Source organism: Lepidochelys kempii, chromosome 2 (genome assembly GCF_965140265.1).
Source record: "Lepidochelys kempii isolate rLepKem1 chromosome 2, rLepKem1.hap2, whole genome shotgun sequence".
Lineage (NCBI taxonomy): Eukaryota > Metazoa > Chordata > Testudines > Cheloniidae > Lepidochelys > Lepidochelys kempii.
Genome location: NC_133257.1, coordinates 148,572,121 through 148,586,292, shown reverse-complemented (window position 1 = coordinate 148,586,292; position 14,172 = coordinate 148,572,121). Strand labels below are relative to the sequence as shown.

The 14,172-nt window shown below is 41.3% G+C and overlaps 1 protein-coding gene across 4 annotated transcripts in view; it reads left to right on the top strand.

Moving 5' to 3' along the window:
• Window positions 1-13,814, top strand: part of TERT (telomerase reverse transcriptase) — a 136,829-nt gene extending 123,015 nt beyond the window's left edge. For 3 of the 4 annotated variants that reach the window (XM_073332442.1, XM_073332439.1, XM_073332441.1), the window contains one exon: window positions 7,436-7,926. In XM_073332442.1, the coding sequence (XP_073188543.1) occupies window positions 7,436-7,539 (104 nt within the window). In that variant the 3' untranslated portion in view covers window positions 7,540-7,926. Of the gene's footprint in view, window positions 1-7,435; window positions 7,927-13,537 lie in introns of those variants that run through there. The other variant, XM_073332440.1, reaches the window with a different exon arrangement.
• Window positions 13,815-14,172: the final 358 nt, after the last annotated feature.

The following is a 14,172-nucleotide window of genomic DNA, read 5'->3' as shown; positions in this document are numbered from 1 at the left end:
GTGGTCAGGGATTCTCTCCTCAGGGGGACTGAGTCATCTATCTGCTGCCCCAACCAGGAAAACCTGCTGCTTGCTAGGAGCTAAGATTCGCGATGTGACGGAGAGACTGCCGAGACTCATCAAGCCCTCAGATCGCTACCCCTTCCTGCTTCTTCACGTGAGCACCCATTATACTGCCAAGAATGACCTTGAGCGGATCACTGCGGACTACGTGGCTCTGGGAAGAAGGATAAAGGAGTTTGAGGTGCAAGTGGTGTTCTCGTCCATCCTCCCTGTGGAAGGAAAAGGCCTGGGTAGAGACCGTCGAATTGTGGAAGTCAAGGAATGGTTACGCAGGTGGTGTCGGAGAGAAGGCTTTGGATTCTTTGACCATGGGATGGTGTTCCAAGAAGGAGAAGTGCTAGGCAGAGACGGGCTCCACCTAACGAAGAGAGGGAAGAGCATCTTCGCAAGCAGGCTGGCTAACCTAGTGAGGAGGGCTTTAAACTAGGTTCACCGGGGGAAGGAGACCAAAGCCCTGAGGTAAGTGGGGAAGTGGGATACAGGGAGGAGGCACGAGCAGGAGCACGTGAGAGGGGAGGGCTCCTGCCTCATACTGAGAAAGAGGAATGATCAGCAGGTTACCTCAAGTGGCTATATACAAATGCACAAAGCCTGGGAAACAAGCAGGGAGAACTGGAAGTCCTGGCACAGTCAAGGAATTATGATGTGATTGGAATAACAGAGACTTGGTTGGATAACTCACATGACTGAAGTACTGTCATGGATGGATATAAGCTGTTCAGGAAGGACAGGCAGAGCAGAAAAGGTGGGGGAGATGCCCTATATGTAAGAGAGCAGTATAACTGCTCAGAGCTCTGGTATGAAACTGCAGAAAAACTTGAGAGTCTCTGGATTATGTTTAGAAGTGTGAGCAACAAGGGTGATGTCATGGTGTGAGTCTACTATAGACCACCAGATCAGGGGGATGAGGTGGATGAGGCTTTCTTCCAGCAACTCGCAGAAGTTACAAGATCGCAGGCCCTGGTTCTCATGGGAGACTTCAATCACCCTGATATCTGCTGGGAGAGCAAAACAGCGGTGCACAGGCAATCCAGGAAGTTTTTGGAAAATGTAGGGAACAATTTCCTGGTGCAAGTGCTGGAGGAACCAACTAGGGGCAGAGCTCTTCTTGACCTGCTGCTCACAAACCAGGAAGAATTAGTAGGGGAAGCAAAAGTGGATGGGAACCTGGGAGGCAGTGACCATGAAATGGTCGAGTTCAGGATCCTAACACAAGGAAGAAAGGAGAGCAGCAGAATACGGACCCTGGACTTCAGAAAAGCAGACTTTGACTCCCTCAGGGAACTGATGGGCAAGATCCCCTGAGAGAATAACATGAGGGGGAAAGGAGTCCAGGAGAGCTGGCTGTATTTTAAAGAATCCTTATTGAGGTTACAGGGACAAACCATCCCAACGTGTAGAAAGAATAGTAAGTATGGCAGGCGACCAGCTTGGCTTAACAGTGAAATCCTTGCTGCTCTTAAATACAAAAAAGAAGATTACAAGAAGTGGAAGATTGGACAAATGACCGGGGATGAGTATAAAAATATTGCTCGGGCTTGCAGGAGTGAAATCAGGAAGGCCAAATCACACCTGGAGTTGCAGCTAGCAATAGATGTTAAGAGTAACAAGAAGGGTTTCTTCGGGTATGTTAGCAACAAGAAGAAAGTCAAGGAAAGTGTGGGCCCCTTACTGAACGAGGGAGGCAACCTAGTGACAGAGGATGTGGAAAAAGCGAATGTACTCAATGCTTTTTTTGCCTCTGTCTTCATGAACAAGGTCAGTGCCCAGACTACTGCACTGGGCAGCACAGCATGGGGAGAAGTTGACCAGCCCTCTTTGGAGAAAGAGGTGGTTCAGGACTATTTAGAAAAGCTGGATGAGCACAAGTCCAAGGGCCGGATGTATTGCATCCGAGCGTGCTTAAGGAGTTGGCGGATGTGATTGCAGAGCCATTGGCCATTATCTTTGAAAACTCATGGCGACTGGGAAAAGGCTAATGTAGTGCCCATCTTTAAAAAAGGGAAGAAGGAGAATCCTGGGAACTACAGGCCAGTCAGCCTCACCTCAGTCCCTGGAAAAATCATGGAGCAGGTCCTCAAGGAATCAATTCTGAAGCACTTAGAGGAGAGGAAAGTGATCAGGAACAGTCAGCATGGATTCACCAAGGGCAAGTCATGCCTGACTAATCTAATTGCCTTCTATGACGAGATAACTGGCTCTGTGGATGAAGGGAAAGCAGTGGACATGTTGTTCCTTGACTTTAGCAAAGCTTTTGACACGGTCTCCCACAGTATTCTTGCCAGCAAGTTAAAGAAGTATGGGCTGGATGAATGGACTATAAGGTGGATAGAAAGCTGGCTAGATTGTCGGGCTCAACGGGTAGTGATCAATGGCTCCATGTCTAGTTGGCAGCCGATATCAAGTGGAGTGCCCCAGGGGTCGGTCCTGGGGCTGGTTTTGTTCCATATCTTCATAACTGATCTGGAGGATGGTGTGGATTGCACCCTCAGCAAGTTTGCAGATGACACTAAACTGGGAGGAATGGTAGATACGCTGGAGGGTAGGAATAGGATACAGAGGGACCTAGACAAATTAGAGGATTGGGCCAAAAGAAATCTGATGAGGTTCAACAAGGACAAGTGCAGAGTCATGCACTTAGGACGGAAGAATCCAATGCACCGCTACAGACTAGGGACCGAATGGCTCGGCAGCAGTTCTGCAGAAAAGGACCTAGGGGTTACAGTGGACGAGAAGTTGGATATGAGTCAACGGTGTGCCCTTGTAGCCAAGAAGGCCAGTGGCATTTTGGGATGTATAAGTAGGGGCATTGCCAGCAGATCGAGGGACGTGATCGTTCCCCTCTATTCGACATTGGTGAGGCCTCATCTGGAGTACTATGTCCAGTTTTGGGCCCCATGCTACAAGAAGGATGTGGAAAAATTGGAAAGAGTCCAGCGGAGGGCAACAAAAATGATTAGGGGACTGAAACACATGACTTATGAGGAGAGGCTGAGGGAACTGGGGATGTTTAGTCTTCAGAAGAGAAGAATGAGGGGGGATTTGATAGCTGCTTTCAACTACCTGAAAGGGGGTTCCAAAGAGAATGGCTCTAGACTGTTCTCAGTGGTAGCAGATGACAGAACAAGGAGTAATGGTCTCACGTTGCAGTGGGGGAGATTTAGGTTGGATATTAGGAAAAACTTTTTCACTAGGAGGGTGATGAAACACTGGAATGCGTTACCTAGGGAGGTGGTGGAATCTCCTTCCCTAGAAGTTTTTAAGGTCACGCTTGAGAAAGTACTGGCTGGGATGATTTAGTTGGGGATTGGTCCTGCTTTGAGCAGGGGGTTGGACTAGATGACCTCCTGAGGTCCCTTCCAACCCTGATATTCTATGATTCTATGATTTTATTTTCAGCTTCCAGCCTTTTTACCTTATACCTTTTAGCTGGTAGATTAGAGAGCGCTGTGTCTTCTTCCCATCTTAGACTGCAATCAGGTCACTTCTAAAGCTTCTATGGTTAAACTAGATAGATGGAACTTCCTAAGTCTCTCACTGTAAGGCAGATTTTCCAGACTTCATATCACTTTTGTAGCTCTTCTAGAACCTATTCCAATGTATCAACATCCATTCTGGACACTCAAGCTGGACATAGTATTTTAGTAATAGTCTCATTAATGCTTTGTACAATGGTAATGCTACCTCCCAACTTATACTTATTCCTCTGGATTCTGTTCCCAAGGATCGCATTTACTATCTCAAGCCTTGTCTGCATGAGAAAAGTGTGCTGATTTCACTTACCAGTTTTTAAACCAGTTTGATTAAACTGGTGCAAACGCCTGAGTGAATGCTCTTATTTCAATCTGTGTGGTTTATTTCAGCTTAGTTTAAACAGATTTCTTATAGTCTTAAACTAAACAGAAATAGTTCTGGTTAAAACTGAAACAAGAATATCCACACAAGAGTTTGTATTAGTTTAATTAAATGAGTTAAAATCACAGCCTTAGTTAAACTTCTGTGACTTTCTCATGTACACAAGTCCTTAGCCACTTAATCTCACTGGGAGCTCATATTCAGTTTGTCATCACTCACTACCAATAAGTCTTTCAGAATCTCTGCTTTCCAAGATACAGTCCCTCATCTTGTGTGGCCTACATTATTTGTTCAAAGATTAATGCATTTGGGTTTATTAAAATGTATGTTTTTCAAATGACCCCACCATGCTACATGATTCAGATAGGGCTGTAGAACTGACCTGTCATTATTTATTACTCCATTAATTTAAAAATAGTAAATGGGACAACCTGGGTATGGGCCTGGAGTTCTGAAATCAGTCCTGAGACAGATAATGGAGCAGCTGATAGGGGACTCTATAAGTAAAGAATTATAAAGTGGGTTTATGGGAAACAGCCTGTCAAACTAACTCGATATATATTTTTCACGAGATTACAAGTTTGATAAAGGTAATAGCACTGAGGCAATATACTTAGACTTCTGTAAAGTATTTAACTTTGAACTACATGACAGTTTGATTAAAAACTAGAAAGGTGTAAAATTAACATGGCACATATTAAATGGATTAAAATCTGGCTAACTGATAGGTCTCAAAATGTAATTATAAATAGGGAATCCTCACTTAGTGTGTGTGTGGCTAGTGGGGTCCTGCAGAGATCAGTTCTTGGCCCTACACTATTTAACACTTTCATCAGTAATCTGGAAGAGAATATAAAATCATCACTGATAAAGTTTCCAGACTATACAAACACTGGGGGACTGGTAAATAATGAAGAGGACAGGTCACTGATTCAGAGCAATCTGGATCGCTTGGTAAGCTGGGCACAAGCAAGCAATATCGGCTTTAATATGGCTAAATGTAAGTGTATAAATCTAGGAACAAAGAACGTAGGACATATTTAAAAGATGGGAGTTCTATCCTGGGAAGCAGTGCTTCTTAAAAAGATTTGGGGGTCATGGTGGATAATCAGCTGAACATAAGTTCCCAGTGTGACGCTATGGTTTAAAGGGCTAATGAAATGCTTGGGATCATAAACAGGGGAGTCTCGAATATAAGTAAAGACATTATTTTACCTCTGTATCTGGCACTAGTATGCTGCTGGAATAATGTGTCCATTTCTGGTGTTCACAATTCAGGAAAGACGATAAATTGGAGGGATTTCAGAGAAGAGCCATGAGAATAATAAAAGGATTAGAAAACACCTTAGAGTGATAGACTTCAAGGAATTCAATCTATTTAACTTAACAAAGAGAAGAGGAAGGCCAAGGAGTTATTTGATCACAACCGATAAGTACCTATATGGGGAAGAAATATTTTATAATGGGCCCTTCAGCCTAGCAGGCAAAGGTATAACGAGATCCAGTGGCTTGAAATTGAATATGTCTAGACACATTAACTGAAAATAAGGAATACAGTGAGGGTAATTAACCACTAGAATAACTTACCAAGGGTCATGGTGCATTCTACATCACTGTCAATTTTTAAATCAAGATTGGATATTTTTTAAATATGCCTAGTACAAAAAGAATTATTTGCGGGGGAGCTCTATGGCATATGTTATACAGGAGGTCAGAGTAGATGATCACAGTGGTCCCTTCTGGCCTTGGAATTTATTAATCTAATGTATGTGTCATCTGTAAACTTTGCCATCAGTAATGTAAGATTTTTTGTCCAGATAGTTGATAAAGATATTTCAGTAGCACTGGATCAACAACTGATCCTTGCAGGACCCCACTTTAAATTCCCTATTTAATGACGATTTCACATACAGAATTACTCTTTTGAGATCAGTTACCAAGTTTTAATCCATTTAAATTTACTGCATTGATTTTATGTAGCGCTAATATTTTAATCAAAATGTTGTGTAGTACTACATCAAATGCCAGATAGAAGTCTAAGTATATATATCAACACAGATACTTTAGTTTGATAAACGCTTCTTTCCATAAAGTCATGTTGATAGACATTAATGGGGGGGATAGCTCAGTGGTTTGAGCATTGGCCTGCTAAACCCAGGGTTGTGAGTTCAATCCTTGAAGGGGCTATTTAGGGATCTGGGGAAAAAATTGGGGATTGGTCCTGCTTTGAACTAGATGACCTCCTGAGGTCCCTTCCAACCCTGATATTCTACGATTCTAATTATGTTATCATCCTTTCCATGATTTTCCCCTGGCTCAGTATCAAGAAAACTGACCTATAGTTGCCCATTTGCTATTTTTAAGTATTAGCACAAAACCAGTTTTTTCCCCAGTCTTCTGGAACTTTCCCAATATTTCAAAATTTGTTAAATGTCAATATCAATGGCTCTGAGAGATTTTCAGATAGTTTAAAGAAGAAGGGCAGAAAAACACCTTTTCAGTGCAAGTTATCCATTTAACCTGCAGAGTTAAACATATCTAATCTTAGTAGTTGCTGTTTAACATCCTACCTACACTTACCATTGGAAAAAATACTTCTTGTCTCTGTAAGATATAAATTCATCATCCATCTTCTTTCCAAATACAAAACAAATATTTGTGGAACACTTCTACCTTCCTGAATCACTATTGACAGCTTTACCATGTCTGTCTAGTAATAGACATAGGATTTAATTTGTTCCTGCTATATTTCAAACATTTCCTCATTTTGTCCTTACCCCTATTGACAGTAAACTGTTCATTGATACTTTCCCTTCCCTTATCAATTGTCTTCATTTCCAAACTGCTTATTGCATTATATAGTTTTCCTTCTTCTTTCCTAAGGGAGATAAGAACCTAGCTTATTTCCAGTGGGTTTCAACACCAGGGGTGAATTTCCAGGTAGCAGTATCTCTTCTTCCAAGGAAGCACAGCAGCAGAAACAGCTGTCTAGACCACAACATTCTTTAGGCACAATTTCATGGGGCAAGCTGCTCATACATACTAGGATGGCATTTGTGTGGGTCTCAGACTCCAGCCTGGGAAAATTTGCGTGCCAAACAACAACATTAGGGACAAAATAAAAAGCATAAGCAAATAAATTAGTAAAGGGAAAGATTCTAAAATAAAGCTTTTCAAGTTGACATTGTCTCTTTCACTTTCCCTGGTGTACCTAGTTATTCAATACATGGCCTTACAGGCTGAAATTCTGAGACACAGTGTAGGTAGTTTTCACAAGTGTGTGGAAGGAAAACTTCAAATTTATTTATTCAGTAATGTTTTCCCAAAGTAAAATGAATGAGAACAGCATTTCTTGCCAGTATCTTGTAGGTTTGCTGATAACTTTTCAATGTAATAACAGAAACATTTGTTTCCTGAAAATCAACTGTTAACTTTATTCTACCATATCAGCATTTTAGCAAATACTTTGATTGTTAATTTCTCTGAACAGTGATTTATTTTTGCAATGTCTTTGTAGGTGAATTGCAGCTATTCAAGAAAATCCCAAAGGCTACTATGCAGCTTCTGAAGACAGTGACAGAGCCAGCTCTTTGTAAAGACTTCAAAGCCATCATGGATTAATTGACCTAATCAGGTTATTTATAACCTTTATAGAATTAATAATAATTGCTGTGTTTTAAGAATTACTGACCAGTTTTTGTTTTGATATTTTGCAAATGATGTGCCCACAACAACTTTTTATGTCGGAAATTTTCTCCAGCTGTTTCTCAGCTGGCAGGGATTTAACAAGACAGGCAGAAGAATATATTACATTTGTTTGATATCTCTGTTACATATTTCCTGCCCACTTCTAACGACTGTATCCAATCACAGACTTTCTGATCATAGTGATTCCCATCTTCATGATGAAGATTACATTTATTTATAAGCTTTACTCATATGGCCACAGCTTTCTCCTCTGCATTAGTCCATCCTTTCTATAGAGCTCCTCTCTATCTCTTTGTATTTCATATTGCAGTAGTAATAATTAAACTGTTGGGTAATTACAAAATGTTTTTGTTTTTTCTGGTATCTAATTCTACTATAATCTGCAACGTTATGTTACTACTGCTGTGATCTTATGAATGGACGTGTGCATTATGATATCTTGTCCTAAAATGAACATTACATGTCCAGCTACACAGAGCAAGTGTATTTGATTGGTAAGATGTCCCGTAAAGAAATATCAGTCTCATACCTAGGAGAGTACTATAAATGTAGGCCAAAATTTTCAAATTGAGACCATGATCATGTTTTGGTACTTAAGCTCTTTGGGGCAGGGACCATCTTTTTGTTTGTGTTTGTACTTTGCTTAGTACAATGGGTCCTGGCTGATGACTGGGTCTTAGACATGATGGTGATACAAATAATAAAGAAGTGGTCTGATTTTTTCAGTGGTGCTGAGCACCTGCTGAAATAATCAGATATATAGACTGAAAAATAAGGTAGTTTTATACTTAAACCCGCACCCCAAAACTGGAGTTGTTGGTTAGATATGATGGGAAATAGAGTATTCCTTTTCTTGCACTCTCTCAGTGAAACTCACCCTTGTGCAGATGGTGAGCACAAGGATTCACACTGAAGTCTCACTTTAGCCCTCAAAATAGGACTGAAGTGGTACATAAGCCTTGTGCTGACTCTTTGCACAGAAGTGAATCTTACCCAATGATTCTGTTCTGATGAGCAAAGAGGGTGTGCTAAGTAAATTGAGTTAGCTTATCATGACTGAAAAGCCCTCTAATGCTCATTAAGATGCATGCCTGAAGCTGTGTTAGTTAGCTGTGTTGTAGCCTAGACCACTGCTTCTGGTAGGCTCATCCACAATGCAGATGGAAGACATCTTGCTGGTTCTGAGGCAGAATATAGGCAGCATTGTTGTGGAGCTTTAGACCATGAATGACAACATGAGGATGCTTGTCATGGAGGATGTGGGTCACCCAGTATATTCCCACACAGCTCCCAGAGGCCCAGTGCAGAATCCAAGCCCCTAAGAGCTAAGGCTGGCCCATGTTCTTCTATAATCTCACAATGTGCAGCTAAGGGAGTCCAGAGAAATGTGGATTAAGTTTTCATAGGTTTTATATTCCCAGTGAGTGTCTTAGACCATAAAACAAATGTGGCATGCTCCTAATAGAGCCATATATCAGCTCTTCCTGCTCCTCTTTTAAAGTTATAGTCTTCTACAGATTTCAGAAGTTTGCTTTTTTCCTCCAATAACACCATAATGTGGTCCATAGTTTGGAAATATTTTTTCATTGCCATGTTTTCTGTCTGGTTTTGTAAACAATTGTAATGTGCTTTGTGCATGGATTGTGTGGGGAAACAACTAAGCATTGTGTCTGTAACTATCATGGGGGCAATGTGATAGGGAATGCAGTACAAATCATGTTCCTGTTTGCACTGTAGCTGATGGGAAAACAAAAGTTTTTTAGCTCACGTTCAAATGACACGCAAATTAGGCACATAAGTACTTTTCCCACTCTCATCCTGTTGTATTTGTCTCTGAGTACGCAATGTAGTGACACCATTAAATAGTAATGGTATGGCTAAAGCATTTTAGTGTTTGTGGTCCCTGGAACCCTGCCTATGGACATTTCTATACTGCATCTGGGTGCGAGCCTCCTACCTTGGGTCCACAGACTTGTGCTAGTGCTCTAAAAATAGCAGTGTAGACACTGCTTTGATAGTGCAGCTCGGGCTCTCAAGCCCTACCCTGGCTTCAGAGTCTGAGCTCTAGTCTTAGCCACAATAGTTACACAGCTATTTTTAGAATTCTAGCACAAGCCCCACTAGTACAAGTCTGCATACCTGGGATGGGAGGCTCACTCCCAGATGCAGTGTAGACATGCCCTATTAGTTTGTAATCATTATAGTGGCCCAATGGTACCACAGTAATTAAAGATCAGATTAGTTTACTGTTTAACAGCTGATTTTTTTTTCTAAGAGCTCTAAAATCATCATACTTATGCTGTGTCTCCTGGAAATCCAGGTAGGATTAGTAGCCCAAGTTTGAAGTTGTTTGAGTAAGGGGTTCCCCCTCCTTCTCCATTAAAAAAAAATCCTGGGACATAAACATTTGATGGTTCTTATTACATTTTTCATGCACGCCTGGGGTATACACAATGGCTCTAATTCTCCCCAAACTGATACCAACTGCTCAGAGTTGATTACAGCTAGTGTCCAAGACTTACTGCTCTTTTAAAAGTTATTCAGGGTAAGTGTTAGTTTTACAATGTAATTTGAACCAAGTTGTTCAGAGAGAGACATTTGCAGCAAGACTGGGGCTGTGTTGCAAGGCAAAGTTTTTGTAAGCAGTGCGCTATCATAGTAAGTGGGTGGCTCAAGGTGACATTCTGTGGCCATTGTACTTGAGCAGCACCTTTGTACTATGAGTTCAAGGCCTACCCTTGGCAGCTGTCTGAGAAATTTCGTGGTGTGCACGTTAATTGTTCTTTGCCTGCATTCTGTAGGTACTCCTTATGGAAGTCTATCCCTGAAAGCAAAGATGCTGGTTTAAGAGCTGATATCTCAAAGTGCTCTAAAATCCACATGCATACTCAGATTTTAGAGTACAAATATAATCAATAAAAAGATTATTTATTAAATAGAGAGAAGATACAGACTTTAGGAAGCAGTAGTATTAGGATGAGGTAATCATGACTCATGCTTCTCACTCATTTCCTGAACAATGGGAGTGAGTGTGATCAAAGAAAAGCAAATAGCTGTGACTCCTCAACACCAGCATGTTGCTGTGCATAAGGAAGGATACTCTTAATGGAGAGTCCTATTCTAAGGACTGGTATAAAATCCACATTGATTAATATAGTGCCAGGGTACTGTCCTCACTCAAAGCTGTAACTTATGTGTATCATAAAAATAAATATAGAATGGAACTTTCAACTTTCTACAATCATTTGCACAATCTACACAAAGCAAGAGATTACGCCTATCAATTTCACCTCTCAAAGAGCTGTAGTTCCTTGAATAAGGTTGTCTGAATATCTAGTAATGAAAAGTATTATATAGGAACTCTGTATTATTATTTCCCAGAAACTGTTATAGATAAATCAAGCAGTGCATACACTACAACAAACATAAAACTCATACTGTAACCCAAAAGGTGGAATTTTTGTAGACCTTTTCAACTCTGTTAAAATACCATCCCCCATGCTATTACTGTGCCACATGAGGACCAGAAATAGTTAGTGGTACAAGTTTTGGTCATTTGGTCAAGAAGTTCCTCAAATACAGCTGTCCCCACCTCTTTCCCCCAAAAAATAAGGAGCTAATTTTAATCATCAGAGTGCTCTAAAATCTACATGTATAGGGAGAGTGTCTTGAAAATTGGTTTAGCACAGCAGGGACTGTGGTGCAGTTTTTGTGGTAAAGTTTATGCCCCTCACTCACAACATAAGCTATTAATTTTCAAAATGCTCTAAAATCCACATGCATAGTGAGACTATATTGAAAACTGTTTTGGCACAACAGAGACGGCTAGTCTTTGGGAGTTGGGGAGGAGAAGAACATCCATTGAGATGGGCAAGTTCACATTTTTCAGAGCTATTATGTCAGACTGTATTCTAGTCTATATCTAGTCTAGTCTGTATATTCCTGTGTTGCAGAGGGTTTTGCGAAGCTCCTTCTCTAAATGCTAGCCCTCCAAGTGGAGTACAGCATCTGGGGCTCCTTTCCACTCTCCCTTGCTACCTCCAGCTGGTAGATGTGCTCACAGCCCATCAGTTATCTCTTTCCTTCCTCCCAATAACCATATGCATAGGGAGAGTGTCTTAAAAACTGGTATTCCACAACAGGTCGGGAGGAGAGTTTTTACATCCACCCCAGCCCTTTGTCCTTGGTTGTAATGGAGGCCAATGAGAAGGCAAGACAGAACAGAGTGACACCAAAACAAAAGAAGCTGAAGAGGCTAGATTTATTTGGCAGGAGAGCCTATTCCGCCACAAGCCTCTTCTTGCACCTGTTGGTCATAACATTTCTAAAGAGCTTAATAAGAGTGTTTCCACCTATCAAAGAACCGATCTTTTAATGAGATCTCAGCCAGCTCTTTTGATGATCCTAGGCCCTCCCTTTGAACTGATGGCTATGTGTTCTCTTTTGTACTTGTCTCTGAAAACCCCATTTTTGGTGGTGATAATCTCAGCAAGGAGGTTAGGAGAGATTCAGACACTGATGGATGATTCTACACAGTCTTCTACCTGGACAAGGTATCTTTAAGAACAAATCCAGATTTCTTACCAAGTGTGATTATGGAATTCCATCTGAACCCGCTGAAGTTCTTCAAGATGTGTTGTCCATATGCACATTCTATCCTCTCTACCGTGGAGTCCCATTAAAAAAAAATGGTGGGCCTCTACAGTTGATAGAATACTGAAGGTGGCTGGCATGCTCTGCCCTATGTGCTCTCAGTGCACAGCATGAACAGCTCTGCAGGGCACATGCATGCTGTATGGATACTGCTAGCTAAAAACTCAGAACTCAAGCACAAGTGGGCACATGTGCACCAGTAGTGTAATGTGCATACGGACAACATATCTCGAAGAACTCGAGTTACTGTACACAGTAAGTAACTTCTCATACTGCTCTCTGAGTGATGTTCCAACCCACCCATACAGACGTAGCACTCTATCCTTCCAGCTGATAAGGAGCACTCCAGACATACAGGAGAAACTAACAAACTGTGTCCTCATTAAGATCAAAGTAGCATTTAGGGCAGGCTTGATGGCTACATTTGGCCTGTACCCAACCATTTTACCGAACAGAGTTGCCAGATGTCACCACTCCTTGGCTCTTGTCCTCAGGATTCCCTCTGGAACATCACCTGCTACACTTCTGACCTGTGTGCTAGAGAAAAGTCTTCCAGGAAACAGAAATGCCACACTTCCTTTTATGCAGCCTGTTTGTTTTCCTGTGAGAAAGAATACTGGGAGAAAGAAACAATGGAACCCAGGACAGGACAGTTGCAGGCTGGAGCTAGAGAATAGAAGGAAATTTTGTTATCTTATTTCTGTATGTAATTTACCTTCTTAATAGAGAGGTTATCTTGAAACCAGTCTTCTTGTCAATAAGATACCACATGATACCAGAAGTGGAAGGCATGGAGTGCTGGAAGACCCAGCAAGAGACGTAACATTGAAATGGTGGCTCAAGATCCTGTGTGACGTTGCACTCCATATGATTTTATGAAAATATACTAATAAGTGTGAATATAATGTAACTGGAATATGCTTCATGCAAAAGGTCTCTTGTAAGATATCATTACAAAGCTTATAATCTACTGAGTGTGGTCATCCTATTTGTATAAATGTATCACTCTTGTATCTGAAACTAGAAATATAACTCTGAGGTCCTATTGTAATTTTGCAAAGTGTGGGCCATTAATGGTGATTTGGAATCTTGATGGCTCCCATCAATTAGGACAACTGACTGTAGATGGCTCTGTTTACTTTTAAAACTTCCTGTATGCGTGTGTGCTGGCAAGTGGGTAATGAAGCCTTATAGTGACATGTGATCATGTCACCTGAACTGATATCCATCTTTAACCTGGTGCTTTTCAATTTAGAAGGAATGATGGGAACCCAGAGAGGGACAAAGGATTCCCCCTTGTGTAAAAGATATATAAGGGGTGGAACAGAACAAAGGGGGCTGCAGTCATGAAAAATCCCCTACCTACCACCTGAGCTGGAACAAGGACTGTATCAGGGAAAGGTTTGTGCCCAGACTAGGAAGGCATCCAGTCTGTGAGCGAAGCTTATTGAAACATCTCTGAGGGTGAGCTTTTATCTGTATTCAGTTTTCTTACTGTATTAGGCTTAGACTTGCGTGTTTTATTTTATTTTGCTTGGTAATTCACTTTGTTTTGTCTGTTATTACTTGGAACCACTTAAATCCTACTTTTTGTAGTTAATAAAATCACTTTTTACTTATTAATTAACCCAGAGTAAGTGTTAATACCTGGGGAGGGAGGGGGTAAACAGCTGTGCATATCTCTCTGTCAGTGTTACAGAGGGTGGACAATTTATGAGTTTATCCTTTATACAGGGTAAAACAGTTTTATTTGGGGTTTGGACCCATTGGGAGTTGGGTATCTGAGTGCTGGAGAAAGGAGCACTTCTTGAGCTGTTTTCAGTTAAGCCTGCAGCTTGTGGGGGATGTGGTTCAGACTTGGATCTGTGTTTGCAGCAGTCGAGCATGTCTGGC